Source organism: Phaethon lepturus, unplaced genomic scaffold (assembly GCF_000687285.1).
Source record: "Phaethon lepturus isolate BGI_N335 unplaced genomic scaffold, ASM68728v1 scaffold8877, whole genome shotgun sequence".
Lineage (NCBI taxonomy): Eukaryota > Metazoa > Chordata > Aves > Phaethontiformes > Phaethontidae > Phaethon > Phaethon lepturus.
The window spans coordinates 1-15,161 of NW_010549749.1; the positions used below are offsets into that span (position 1 = coordinate 1).

Consider the following 15,161-nt stretch of genomic DNA (forward strand, 5'->3'; position numbering starts at 1 on the left):
CGCGTTAGTGACGCTTCCTTATCAGCGTGTTAATTAATTGTGTGTTTTCACTTGGGTCGTAAATGTGAGCGAGGTATAGGTAATTAAAATAATAAGACCTTGTTGCTGGCGATAGGTGATATCATTTAAATCTTAATTATTTGGTATCAGTGCTATGAAAGAGTCACGATGCCACGAAGTAGTGCAGTATTATTAAATCTTTCCAAAAGGTGCCTGTAAGGAGTGGAATTTCCTTTCCCTTCCCGCTCTGCCGGGGGATCTCCCTCAGCTTTGAGCTCCCAGGAGCGGGAGAGACAAAACCTGCTCGGGGCGGTGTGTTCGTCGCTGCGCTCCGTGGTGCCTCGCCGGCGTGTGCGATCCTGCACCGCGGAGCAGTCCCGTTCCTTTCCCGCCGCTGCTAGCACGCGTGTGACAGCGCTGCTCGGCTTCCTCACCTTCCAGGGGAGCCGGCGCTTGCCCCGGGGCAAGGAAGGGACTATCTCCGTCCCCAGGGCTTGAGCAGCTTGCTGCAGATGGCCCAGGGCGGCGGGGCGGACAAGCTGTGTTGTGTTTCCCTGCCTGAGCGGCAGACGCCGAGCGGGGCGGTCAGTCAGCCAGCCGCTGCATCGCCTGCCTTTCCGTAGTGCTGCGGTGCTGGTGTGCTGCTGCCTGTTGCCGCTTGTAACCGACTTAAGAGTTGGGAGCAAAACGTGGAATACCAAAACCGAAACTGTTGTTTTCAAAATATGAGAGTTTGAGGGCAAAAAAAAAATCACGTTTCATTTTTCTTTTGCTGCTGCTGCTGCTCTGTGACACCCAGCACTGAATCTACCTGTCAGTGCATGCCAGTGGCATTTTTTTGTGTGTCAGTGATTGAAATACCAACCCAGAATGTTTCTGGATTTCTGGAAAGCTTGGCTCAATAAACAGCATTTTAAATGAAATGCAGATTTGAATTAATTTTCATCTCTTTAAGGAGTTAGTGTTCTGAAGGAAAGAGAAGGCAGAGTACAGTTTTTCAGAGTAATTTTTTTCAAACATTGAGATGATTTGGTAGGGAGATTTTTCATGATGTGCTTTTTCTTCAGTAGCTAGAACAATAAAGTTGAGTAGTCTGGGTCCATTTTTATTGTATCTTAGTTATTGAAGAAACATACTGTACATTTTAAGCAACTGTTGTGTTTTCGAGAAGATTGTATTAAGTGTTGAAAGCACTGGGAATAATGAACACAAGAGTACGTTCTTTTGATATTGGAGATTGTTGATCCATGAAGTTCCACAGAAAGGGAAAAAGTATTATTTTTTTATTATTTGAAGTCATTCTAACTAGCTAAGAAGAATGTATAATTTGTAAAACTGTTCAATAGCACTTTGGTGGCTAGAGAACTGTATGAGGGATTTAAGTGAGCTTTTGTGGTGATGAGGATTTTGGGTAACTTGACTGCTGATGTAAAACATTTTAAGTAACTGCAAAGACAGGATAACAGAGTTCTTACTATAAGGTAGTGTTTCGAATAGTAACTAAGTAGTTTTGGTTACGGAAATATTTTTACCTTCCCTAAATTTCTGTTTTTATGTATTTCTTTAGTGTGTACTGTAAAAAACCTAGAACAGTGAGAATGCACCACGGTAACGGTCCTCAGAATGCCCAGCGCCAGCTCCAGAGGTCCAGGTCTTTCACGGGCAGTGAGGGGGAAGAGCAACAGGCAAATTTACCCCAGTCCCCTGCAGCTTCTTTTGCACCTTCTGCAAGTCCATCTGCACCCCAGTCCCCCAGTTACCAAATACAGCAGTTTATAATGAGTCGAAGTCCAGTAGCTGGGCAGAATGTGAACATCACACTGCAAAACGTTGGACCAGTGGCTTCAGGAAACCAGCAGATAACACTTACCCCATTGCCAATTCCAAACCCAACATCACCGAGTTTTCAGTTCAGTCCTCAGCAGAGGCGGTTTGAGCATGGATCCCCATCGTATATTCAAGTCACGTCACCTCTGCCTCAACAAGTTCAGTCTCAAAGCCCTACACAGCCTAACCCTGTGCCAGTGCAAACGTTACCAAATGTTCGGGCAGGGACTCCAGGCCCTGGCTTGGGTATGTGCAGCCAGAGCCCTACTAGAGGGTTTGTAGATGCTAGTGTGCTTGTGAGACAGATCAGCCTGAGTCCTTCAAACGGTGGACACTTTGTGTACCAAGAAGGACCGGGAATTGCACAAATTGCTCAAGGGGCTGCTGCGCAAGTACAGCTTCCATCTTCTGGGACACCTGCTACGGTAAGAGAACGCAGGCTTTCACAACCTCATTCGCAGTCTGGTGGCACCATTCATCATCTTGGTCCTCAAAGTCCTGTAGCTAGTGGAGCAAATATGCAGTCTTTGACTAGCCCGGGTCATATTACAACAACCAGCTTGCCCCCTCAAATCAGCAATATTATCCAAGGGCAGCTTATGCAACAGCAACAGCAAGTGCTTCAAGGACAGCAGCTGGGTAGACCCATTGGGTATGACAGGACTTCTGGTGGATTGATAGCAGGAGTTGGAGGACCTAGTGCATTTGGAATGACATCACCACCTCCTCCCACAAGTCCTTCACGGGCCACTGTACCACAGGGGCTGTCGAGTCTTCCTCTTGCTCCTACAGTTAATACTGCAGTGAGAAAACAACCCAAAAAGCTAGAGGAGATTCCTCCTGCCAACCAAGAGACTGCTCAAATGAGAAAACAATGTTTGGATCATCACCACAAGCAGATGGAAATTCTTAAGGAAACTTTTAAGGAGTGTTTGATTGAACTGTTCTTCCTGCAACACCTTCAAGGGAATATGATGGACTTTCTAGCTTTTAAGAAGAAACATTGTGTTCCACTGCAAGCATACCTGAGGCAAAATGACTTGGATCTGGAGGAGGAAGAAGAGGAAGAACAATCTGAGGTCATTAATGATGAGGTAAGGAATCTGTTGATTAATGTTTTGGAATAAAATCAATAGATGAGCTTGTGGCACCTGCATTGTGAAGTATTGGAGAATGTGGCAATACTTGAAAAATCTTTTTTACTTGTTGAAGTATGGCAATTTTTTTTTTTAAATAGTTGGTCTGCGAGAAGGCAGATCTGCTAGGTAGTGTGATTCGACAGGTTGAGTTGAGCATGCTGCTAGATGTATGTATTTAAAAGAAAAGAATAGAGGGGTGACGTCCTAGTTAGTATGTAAGCCAATGCACAAATAAAGGTGGCATTGCTGTGGAAGCTGTTTTAAGCTATTGGAATGAGTATGAGTAGGAATCATAGATTAAATTTCACTTACTAGACTTACACAAACAAAAAAAAATAAGCAAAAAGTCTTATAAGAGATTAACCTTTATTTGACTCGTGCCTTCTAACCACTCAAGTTCAGTGTTGGTGTAACCAACAAAAAACCCTGAAGTAATCTAATTACTCAGAGAGAGCAGGTGAATCATAATGTGTATGGGTCCATAGTAATGAATCGGGTTACTTAGGCTGTCTTGGAGCTCTGTGGGTATATTGCTGTCTGATTAAACAAACAGCACTTAGAGACTGGACGTTAACAAGTTAACTTTGTTATTTATGCAGAGGTTTAAAATTACTAACTTCAATTCACTGTTTATTAATGGCAAAGGACTTGAAATAAGTTTGCCATAGGCAGATGCTGTGCCACATTTCCTGCATGTTTGTACCCATTCATGTAGCGCTCGACCTGCAGCACCCAGTGGGCGCGGGAGCAGTGCCTGTCTTGCGCAGAGCCTACATGCAAGCCTACGTGGCAAGTGGTTGCAACAGGGTAGATATAACTGATGCCACTGCATCACTTGGCACTCACAAATACCTTTTAAAATTTGTAAAAATATGTATGGGTATGTAGTTGCCAGCTTGTAAAGAACCAAACCAAACCTGTTACGTAAAGAAACTCATACTGCTTTGAAATGCCTGCTAGAAATTAGTGTCTTCAGTGAAAATTGATGACTGTCCTAGGCATGAATCATTAGTGATCATATCTTCAGTTGGAATTTGTGGGAAATTTTAGCAGTGTAACAGCTGAAGTTTAATTTGTCCATTGTTTTGTGGTTTAAACTTCTTGACTGGGAAAAATGTATTTCTGCTTGTGATAGTTATTGATAATTTTGAAGGAATCATTTCTTTCTATGTATAGTAGCATAAAAGCTAGCCTGTTATTGTAATTTACTGACAATGGGTATTCAGTATTTTTTTTCACCTGGTTTGTATTTTGTCAAATTGTTTAGGTGTTCTTGTTGGGTTGCGTGTTTGTCAGCTGAAATACCAGGTATTTTTAACTACAGTACGCACATCCTGAGAGATCTGTAGCGGGTGTAAATTGTATAGGGTCATTGAAGTAAGTGGTGTTACTATAATTCACTTCAGTTGAGGCTCTACCCCTCGGTCTTTCGGGTTTGGAGCTTGCTGTACTTCGCTGCCTTCTTGTGATGGATCGTCTTTTGTTTGTGAAAGCTGCTTGTCTGTTTAACTGCTGGAGAATTTTGCAAAGTGAAACAGCAGAAGTTTTTACGTGTTTTTAAATGGTGAATTCTTTTGAAAGATTAAGACATCTTTTGAGTATTGTCTTGTGTTTTTTTGTCGTCTTCTCTTTTATTTCCCCTTCCCCCCTCTTTATCACTTTCTGCTAAAGCAACGCACTTCATCCCTTGCCTAGAAAGGTTGATCACTTTGGGAATTCAAGGGGAGAATGAATGGTGGCTGTGCTCATTGCTTAAATAAATGTTGGAGCTCTCTTAAGTTCAAACTGTCTGTCATGCTAATTTGTTGTCCATTAGGAGCAGCAATCATTAAATTTAAAACACACTTCAATGTTAACTGGATTTAAGAAAAAGTTTCCAGTGACGAGAAGTCACTATAAATAGTCAAGGCTGTACTCTCTTCTGCTATTAAAAGTGAGACAGAACTCTTCAAAAACAGCCTGTGCTCAAACCAAGCCGAACTGATGGTGGTTTAGTTATAATCCCCTCTTCAGCGAGGTACCATCAGTACAAAGTGAGTGTGTTGAACAGTTTAAAACAAAAAAAAAGAAAAACTTTTAAAAAGAAAATGATTCTCCCTTCTTTTTTTTTTTCCCAAAATATTTCTCTCAGGTAAAGGTTGTGACAGGAAAGGATGGGCAGACTGGTACTCCTGTTGCTATAGCAACCCAGCTTCCTCCAAATGTTTCTGCTGCTTTTTCATCCCAGCAGCAACCATTTCAGGTACTTTTCAATGGTTCTAAAATGTAGTTTCATCCCAGATTTTTTTTCTTCATTCAGATTTGATATTTCTTAGATGAATTAGAATTTTCCCAAGAGCCCATCCCTTATCATCTAAACAAAACAAAAAAACCTTTGCAAGCTTCAAATGCATCAGTATTAATGAAGCCTTGAGGAAGTTAATCTTTGTCTCCAGGTTGCTGGCTTATTTCATTAACTTTCAGCTTGAATGTTTTCACTTTGGTTTGTTTGTCTTTTGTTTCCCTAATGCATTTGGTTCATTTGTGCATTCTTCATAGTGATAATATGGATTCTTTTGTCTGTGGCATTGTAATTGTGGATTTCTTCTAAATTTCTTTTCTTTTTTTCCTTATCCGTTAAAGGTTTTGAGTATGGCTACAGAAGGTTTTGGATTTGCCTTCCCTGAAATGTTTTAAACAACAGTAATAACCCTCAGACACAATTTCTTAAAATAACTAACTGCTTTCCATTAGCTCTACCATAAATGTCGGCAAGAAGAAACTGAAGTGCTTATTTTTTATATAAGTCCTTTTTTACTTTTTTTTTTTCTCCCTGAGGAATACTGAAAAAAGTAGAGAAATGCAATAATCAATTAACATTTTTGTGGATCAGTGATGATGAAGCTTTTAAATTCAGGCTAGTCTAGGTTTGTGCAGCTACCTTCAAATCTGTGCCATTCAGACATCATTGCTTATATACCCTGAGAAGTAATATACCCTAATTCCTCTGCAACTAAAATATTTACCTTTTAGTTCAATTATATGAACTTAAATAGCAGGTGTTACAGGCTGAATTACTCTGCTCTACCAAGGAAGCTGTAGAGTCTGCACTACCTTCATCTAGGTTTTGGAAAAAGGAGAGTTAAGTGAAATATAAGGAGGGTTGTATTCCTGTTTATAACAAATGGGATATTCACTGTGATATTTTACAGATGAGTTACATAGTTAAGGGGCTTGCACTGCGACCTCTTTGTTATGGCTAATACTGGCATGCCTTGGAAGTCTCCTTAGGTAATCAGGCTTCATCTAAGCTGTTCAACATATGTAATATTATATCAGGTTATTTATTATAACAATTAGGGTTAGCATCAAGCTATAGCTACAGCAGTGATGAAGTAATTTTGAAAGTATTATACCATTTCAGAGCTGTTTCAGAGAAACTGTCAGGTACATACTAAAAATGTACAAAACTGTGTAATTGTGATAATATCTTTTAGCACAAACTGTTAACAGAAAGTATTATCTCTTTCCATCAGTCTTTCTCTTTGTAACTGTTCATAGAGAAATAACATGTCCCAATCAGCAGCATAAGTGCAGCACTTGGAATGAGTATTGTGGGCGTGCTGTATAATCATGACCTCTGGAGAGCTACATTATTTAAATTAAAGTTAGGACAGTTTTAATCCAATATTAGTGGTATGTGACTGCAATTTATGAAGATATAACATCTTTGCTTTTTGGAGCATCTGGCCTGAATTACGTAGTGATAATGCACACAGCTGGGAGGCATACTCAAGAAAATGCCAGTCAAAATCCTAAAGTAGAGCTGCAGCCTGAAACTGTGAGTATGCGATCATCCAGAGTAAGAGTGCAGCTGAAATAAATAGCATTTGAAGCACAGTTTGGAGAACATACTTTATTAAACTGATGTCCCAGAAGCATTTGATGCAAACAGGACATAAGCTGGATTTGTTAATTTATTCAGTAGCATTGTACAAAATAAGTTTTTGTGACTTACTTTGAAAATTCTGCAAATGCCTAAGTGTGATGCTCTGCCAGACATTGACTGTTGGACCTGAAATATGCTGCATATCTGCCTTGTGAGAACACAAACATTTGAAAATTTAAGCCATACTGAGTGTGAGATGGCAGTGAACCATGATTATTAGGGATGAACATGAGTCAGAGATTCTTAAAACCAAAATTCACATCCTAAGGCTATAGTTGTATCACTAGAGTGGCCACAAATGCCTTCACAGCAGCAAAGAGATTAAATGTTATTAATTCATAGCTATTGATGGAATCTGAGTGGCATGAGATATATTCAGCTCAAAAGTGAGTGTTTGAAACCCAGTCATTTTAGGTGATGTTGGCTATGTTTATTAATACTGTTCAATGAAGCATTCATTGAAGATGCAGGGTTGTGACTGCTACAGTTTATTTTGGTATAGACTGACGTTTACGTCCTTAGGCTTAATTTACACTGGTAGAACTTCTGTGAAAAAATCAGAGAAGACCTGTGAATAAACTAGAAGATTCTTTTGGGAAATTGTTGTCTTTGCTGTCTTGTCATAATAAATTTTTACATTTGCAAACCCCTACTGTACATTGATATGGCAGAGGCTCTCACCAATAGCAAGTTACACTTCGAGAACTTGAATGTTAAATTAGCTCATTTTCTAGGACATAGAGGCATACGTGAAGTCCCTCTTTTTATTTTCTGATAGAATCTCTTAAGCCCTTCCTTCGGTCCCTTATTTTTCTTGTAAGTTTCATAGTAGAATATTGGGTGTAGCATGGCTGAATATTGAGGAGAACTTAAAAATGTGACTTGGAAACTCACTGGAAAGAACTGGGCTTGCACAAACACTGGCGGATGTTAGTAAGTACTTGCCAGTAGTGCTGAGGGCCCAAAACCCATGGAAATCGTCATATACCCAAACTTGTTTGTTTCAGTAATCCTGTATGTCAGTCTGCCATCTGAGTTTGATGCTGCAAGGATTATCTAGGATATATTCTCTGCCATCATTGCCAATATTAATTGTAGTAATTTTAAAATAAAGTTTTCATGCGCTGTGAAATCCTACTGAAGCTAAACTCCAACTTGCTGAATCAAACCCCTGTGATTTCTTTTCCATCTCAATATGAATAGTACTCTTCCAGGCTTGTTAATTCATAGTTGTGTGATGTTTATCCTGAGACAAAATGTCTAGTAATTTCTGATGAGCTCTGATGTCACGTTAGCTGTATGGTGATACTGTCTTTCTCCTCGTCGATTTTCTTCATGGTACTCGTTTTGCCAGCTGCGCAAACAAATACAAGTCTAGCATCTGGAAAAATGGAATTGGAACTTGTGTCAGTTGGCTGAGAGTCTTTTATTCCATCTTCTGAGTCTTAGCAGTTTTTCCTGAAATATTTAAAGGCTAACTCTCATGGAGCTCTGCCTGAGAGTGACAGTGGTGGAGACTCAAGTAAACTTAAACTGTCTTCAGGATGAGAGTTAATTTGTGTGTTACCAATGTTTTACACAGAATTAAAAGGATTCACTTTCACAAATGTATTGACTCTCATTTCTTACTTTTGTGTTTTGTTAGTTATGATACAGTTTATGCATAAATTATCTTTTCCTCATCTGATTTCCCTTCTAATTAATCCTGTAATGAAGTCACAATGTTTAATTTTTGTCATGTCAGCTTTTTATTGCAGATGTATACTATACAAATACGTCATTTTGACTTCATGGCAGCATTATGCAGATGATGAAGGGTAATATATTAATGGAAATTTCCATTTATTTAAAAAAAATATGTATTGGGCAAGTTTATTTTTTACATAACCCATTTTCTTGGGTTTGGTATCACTTTTTAAAAAATGTAGACAAGTATTATATATATAACAAACTTCAGTTTAGTTACTGTTCTAAAATTTGAACTCAACAAAGTGTATCTGTGCATTATGGACATCTTTATAGCAGATACTTAATGAGTTTTGTTTTCTTCGTTGTACAGCTGTTCTGAAGGATTTGTTCTGTGCTGGCCTCTTTAGATCCGTTTGTAAATTACATCTTGGTGTTAGACTACCTACAGATTGAACTTCTGTGATTTGTTTTCTTTTTCCAATAGCAAACGCATACAGGGACTCCAGTAACGGGGACTGTGAACACCATAGAAATTGAAGCTTTTAAGAGACAGCAGGCACTTGCACCAGCAGGTATGTTCTGCAAACAGAATTTTAGGGTTTTTATGTTTTGTTTTTATTTCCAAACAGTTAATGGAGCCCACTGTTCTGTAACTCTTGAAATACAGTTTTGCCTCACCTTGGGAGTTGCCAGATCCTTAGGACTATCTATTGCGAATGGTGCTGTGTGAAGAGTGCACTCCACTCACAATATATAGGACTGGATTTGGCAGGCATGGAGACATTGTTAGGATTGTTCTGGCAAAGAAGATTGGAGATGGCCAATTTGAAGTTAAAGGGACTCTGCCCTTGGAGCATGTTCTTCATAAATGCTACACATGTATAGTAGTCGTAGCTTTCTGAGCTGATGTTGGAATCATGTGTAGTAGTTTGCTTTGTAAAATTATACCATGCCATAAATGGAATTTGAATATCACAGATTCGTCTAAGAGACCACGAATTGAAGTGGGCCGTCATGGGATGGTTTTTCAGCACCCGGGTGTGGCTTCAGGAGTTCCTCTTCAACAGCTAATGCCAACGGCACAAGGTACTGTGTCACCACATGCCAGTTGCACATTAATTTAACAAGGAGATGTTAGTGATGGGACTAGAAACTTGGGCTTCCGGCCTTCCAAGATCCTAGTCCCACCACGCACTTCTCCATGTAAATTAATACTTGGTATGCAATGCCTGGTTTGTTTAAGGAGCTGAGTGACGGGCTCCAAAGGTGCATGTGGGCATGGAAATACGTCACAGGTGCTGATGCAAAATGGTTAATCTGAGAATTCTGGAACTGAGCCAATGACTTATGAAAAGGAAACCTCCTAATTTGCAACATCATGACAAATTTTTATTCATTAGTCATGCCACGCTTTAGAATATGTGTTAAAGTGAATGTGTTAAGAACTAAGTATTATTTAGGCTTGATGCTGTTATTTTAGGTTAAATTCCATTAGCTCACCGGTCCTTTTTTTTTTCTTTAAAGTATAAGACATTCGGAGGACATTTAATGACATCTTCTTTTGTAGTTGCTGTGCTCCAAATTTTAGTTGCAGTCCTGTGCATGAAATACTTTGTTGTTTATTGTAATGGTGATTTATTTTGTGATTGTGATGTGGTATTTTCAAGTGATGGTGTCTTGTGGCAAAGTAAGTAACAAATTAGTCTATTTGCAGTTGATTTCCTCTTTATATCAGTAAAGAACATTGGATGTTTTAATCTCATCTGTATTGCGTTTCCTCTTGCTTTGTAGGTGGAATGCCTCCCACTCCTCAAACTGTACAGCTGACTGGACAGAAACAGAGTCAACAACAGTATGACCCGTCTAAAGGCCCTCCTGTGCAGAACGCAGCAAGTCTGCATACACCTCCACCGCAGCTGCCAGGGAGGCTGCAACCTGCGAATGTCCCCATGACGTCTCTCCCAGCTGCACTGCAGCTTTCACAGCAGCAACCACAGATAGTGGAATCTCCAGCTCAGCCTCAGATTCAGGTGAAGATCCAGCCTCAAAGTGTACCCTTGACTTCCACTCCACTTCCAGCACCACTTCAACAGCAGGTGCCACCAGCAATCCATGTGCAAGGACAGACACCAAACCAAGTATCACAGCCACAGGCTACGATACAGCAACAGGTATATGAACTTTATTGGGGTGAAAATATGTTTGTTTCAATGCCCAGTAAAATCTAAGAACACTATCTTCTTGAAAATATATTAAATATGTTAATGGTTTTTCATTCCACTGGACACTTAAATCCTTCTCTTACAAAAATGCAGGTGTCAATTTTTTGTTAAATTAAAGTCCTTATTTTGTTCTGGTGTAGTGTAGACTAAGACAGTTTTGAATCCTAAACTCACCACTAACATGTGTTTCTTGGGCAGACTGTGACTCTAACACGACCATCTGCAGATCCTGCTCAGACTTCTCAGCGTCTTACGGCAAATACACTACCGCCTACCTCATCTGTTGCGCCAGCAGCTATCTCGGGCACAGCACCGCCTTCTACATATCCAGTACAAACAAACAGGACCTCTCCAGCAACTACTAAGTCCCTGTCTCCTATTGCATCAAAACCCCCAGGCTTAGCAGTAGCAGCAGCACCTAAAACGCAAAGTCCAGCTCAGAATGCAGCAGTATTACCACAGGACAACTCTCAAGACAAGCTTGCTGAGCAAGTAAAGCTGGTAAGGTTTTTTGTTTTTCCCCCAAACTTAGAAACAGTTAACACACAAATAACAATTAACACGAGCAATGTGTTTTAGTTATGAAAATAGGCTATTTTTTGGGGAAGTGGGGTGTTCAGTGGTGGGTTGTTTTTTGGGTTTTTTTTTTTCTGCTTTACAGAGTTTCGCTTTTCTGGGCATTCAGAGAAGCTGAAGAAGACTTACTGGTCTTCATGCTGCTGTTGCAGTCTTTCTGTTATATTGATTCTCTCTGCTCCTTCGAGGTGACTGCAACCTTATTTTTGTAGGTAACTGGAGTTGTTTTGCTTGTTTAACAGGAACACCATAGAGAACTACTTTTTTTTATAAAATCAAGCAGTATTAATATGGAAGATATATTTATATTCTGTGGATAAATACATCTGCAATTTCAGTTTATGAAAAAAGAAAGGAGTATTTGCAGTTTGCATATGTCTTGTAACTTGTTTTTTGTGCTGCCCAGTGAACCTTTTTTTTTATCCTGTTATTTAACAAAGTACCTATTGTAATACAGGTTGAAGTGCTGTGATTCTCTTTACACTTAAGTTGAATGTAATCCAGTAATTTTTTCATTGATGCAGTGTTCAGACCTGGTTTTTGTAATGCATGTGTCATGCTGTTACACCTTTTTTTGCTGTCAGTTATTTTGATGGAGTGGGAGCAATTATTATGTTTCTATTTGTCAACTGATTTAGGTGCATTCTGCAGCTTCATTGTGACTATATGTATTTCTTTTTAAGGAAAATCAAATCCATCAGCGAATAGCGGAACTGAGAAAGGAAGGCTTATGGTCCCTGAGGCGACTACCTAAACTCCAAGAGGCTCCAAGACCAAAATCTCACTGGGATTATTTGCTGGAAGAAATGCAGTGGATGGCAACTGATTTTGCCCAAGAGAGAAAGTGGAAGATGGCAACTGCTAAGAAGGTACTGGGAAAACATTATTTGACTCGAAACAATTGATCTTGGTATCACTCAGCTTGGTAGCAAAGCTATTTAAATGTTTTTTTTTCTATAGATAGAAGTAATGGGAATATAAGGCACCAATTTTTAATTTAAATGTTACCAGATTTAGATATTCTTGCATTTGAAACAGGCTACATAGTTGTATTGATTGTGGATACAAATAACAGTTTTGGATTTTATTCTTCTGGAAATCAAATAGCTTGTTTAGGGGACCCAGTCAATATGTTCACTGTGTCATATTTAAAAAGTATGGCTATCATGCCTGTCTCACAAATCAGATACTCCCTCTCAATGAAGAGTAAATATAGAATTTTGTAAATAACGTCCACTGGGTGTGGTTGTCTGTCTAATTCTTCTTTCTTAATCTCAGAAGAAGATGAAGGAGAAACCATGGATTTCTAAGGACAGCAGTGGAAACATGGTAGAGAACTGTTTCCATAAGGGAAGAGAACAGCACAATGGGAGTAATTAAAGAAGTGATGGAATGAAAATTGGGGTGGTGTGAGATGAAATATGTAAAACCTGTTTATTTACAATAAGTTTATTTACAATTTCTATGGATTCTAGCAAGGTTGCACCTTCTTTTGATACATTTATGACCAGTTTGGGGTAATGAAGAGAGCAACTGAAAGTCCTTAGTTTAAATTGCCATGTTGTTGGCTACTGTATATTCTGAAATGATGGAAGCTCAGAACTCTCTTCCTTGTAAGCAAAGTATTGAAATAGGTGTATCGTTTTGTAAAATGAAGATCTGCATTTGGAATATAATTTAAATCTGGTTTTGAAGCACTTATTTCATTTGTGGCCAATGGTAGGTTTCTAAGAATAGGAGAAACAGAAAGGGCAAATACGAAATGATCCTTCCCCTGGCAGTATGCTTCAGAATTCTGGAAATTAATATTTTAGGGACCTCCTGAGCTAAAGGTTGCAATCAAGTCAGTCTTTAACAGCCATTGACTGATCTTTCAAGCATGTATGTACATTCTTTTTGAACTCATTTTACCTTTGGTCTCTGGCATTTTGCTGTGATTTCTATGACTTCATATGTGCTGCCTGAAAAAAAAAGTTTTCTTTTTTGTGTTTGCTGCTAATTTCAGTAGATTTTTTTCCTAATATTTGTATTCAGAGAGAGTAGTGAATTAGGATTTTCCTACTTCATTGCGTAGTTATATTTCTTATATTACCTTTTTTCCTTCAAGTTTCATGTCTGTTGTTTTACTAGCATGGTAAAAATTAGAAATAGTGGAGGTAAGCGCTACGTGTGGAAAGCTATGGTCAACATCTGGCTGCTGCTAAGCTCTATAGCCTTAACAAACGCAATGATGTGTATTTTGAGGTAACCTAATCACTATCTTTCATGGTATTTTAGATGGTAAGAACTGTGGCTCGTTATCATGAAGAAAAGAAACTTAATGAAGAGCGAGCTAAAAGGGAAGAGCAAAACAAACTAAGGCGAATTGCTGCATCAATTGCTAGAGAAATAGAATACTTCTGGTCTAACATTGAACAGGTAAAATACCAACTTAGTACTTGTGTAAGTAACACTGTTTTTTTAATCTTCAGTAATTTATATATAAAATTTAAGTGCTTTATTAGAATTGCTTTACATTTCAGGTTGTTGAAATAAAACTGCAAATTGAATTTCAAGAGAAAAGGAAAAAAGCTTTGAATTTAAAGAGAATTTCAAGGAAAGGTAATTGTATTCCATTTCATAAGAAATCCAGTATAAATTCTGATGCTGCTGTTCAAGATAATTTCACTCAGTGGGGTTTAATCTTGTTGGTGATAGAATTGTGAGATGCTAATAATAGGTTGTGAACAGATCTGACCTATGAGTTACGGGTATTTTTTATGGTTTTGTGTTAGATTTTATTAATATTTCTTGTGTTTTATGTTGAATGCATTTAAAAGGTCACATAAGAAACATAAAATCGCTAAATGACTAATGCATACATAAGTGTAATAATTTTCCAGGTAAGGATGTAAAACCTGCAGAAGACCTTTTATTGGAAAAAGAATGTGAAAGGGTAAGTCTTTCTGGTTCTTAAAAAAACCCCTACAGCTACCTGTGTGAAAAAGTTTTGATAAATGTGAAATGTTTTCCTTAAATACATGGTGATGATAAGAGATTTCTGTGTAGTTAATGATAATTGAAGATATTGTCATAAGCACAAATACAATTTTGTCTGGTTATGAACCACAACTTTTAATGGGAAAGTGGATAGTGGTTGATAACGTGTTTTAAAGTAAGAATTTGTACTTACTCAGTGGCTTTGAATCAATCATTCTAACCTTGCGAGACCAAAAAAATGTACAAATTAATTACCAGACTTAGTTTTGGGCAGGAGTTTAATCTACTGTAACCAAGGGTAAACTTTGAGGCATGAAAGCATGTTTTCAGCTGTTCTGAAAGATTTATCTGCTAAAAGATGTAGTTATATGTTACAGAGTGGATCAAACTGAATGAGATTTAAATATCTTTTGCCCTAGATGAAATGTATGCTAGGACTCCTTGGCTACATCTGTGCAATTGGAAAAAACTGGGCCAGGGATTGTTCTGAGGCCCTGAGCCATCTGGCATGGCACAGCTGATGCCCACTTGCTGAAATGCTTCCCTTTCACCAAGCAGAATGCCTGCACCTGAATTTCCTGTTAGGAACAATCTTTAGCATGTGTTTTCAGGCAAACTGTGGCCTCGCACTGTCTGCGAGCGTTAATTTGCACAGGCTAAACCATGCTACAGAGTATGCTGGACAGCTGAGAGTGAACAGTTTTAGGCCTGTGCAATATCCCTTTTATTGACTAGAGAAAATATAGTTCTTGATTTCAACCTGGGTAAAAGTTTTATGCTTTAATAATGTTTTAAGGGAAA

General features: G+C 38.7%; 1 protein-coding gene across 1 annotated transcript in view; it reads left to right on the forward strand.

The window, feature by feature from the left end:
* Positions 1 to 1,598: 1,598 nt before the first annotated feature.
* The window catches only part of EP400 (E1A binding protein p400), a 47,578-nt gene continuing 34,015 nt past the window's right edge, over positions 1,599 to 15,161 (forward strand). Inside the window, exons 1-9 of the mRNA XM_010290357.1 lie at positions 1,599 to 2,921; positions 9,068 to 9,155; positions 9,562 to 9,669; positions 10,375 to 10,754; positions 11,004 to 11,306; positions 12,065 to 12,250; positions 13,659 to 13,799; positions 13,904 to 13,982; positions 14,264 to 14,316. Coding sequence (XP_010288659.1) covers positions 1,599 to 2,921; positions 9,068 to 9,155; positions 9,562 to 9,669; positions 10,375 to 10,754; positions 11,004 to 11,306; positions 12,065 to 12,250; positions 13,659 to 13,799; positions 13,904 to 13,982; positions 14,264 to 14,316 — 2,661 coding nt within the window. The remainder of the gene's footprint in view (positions 2,922 to 9,067; positions 9,156 to 9,561; positions 9,670 to 10,374; positions 10,755 to 11,003; positions 11,307 to 12,064; positions 12,251 to 13,658; positions 13,800 to 13,903; positions 13,983 to 14,263; positions 14,317 to 15,161) is intronic.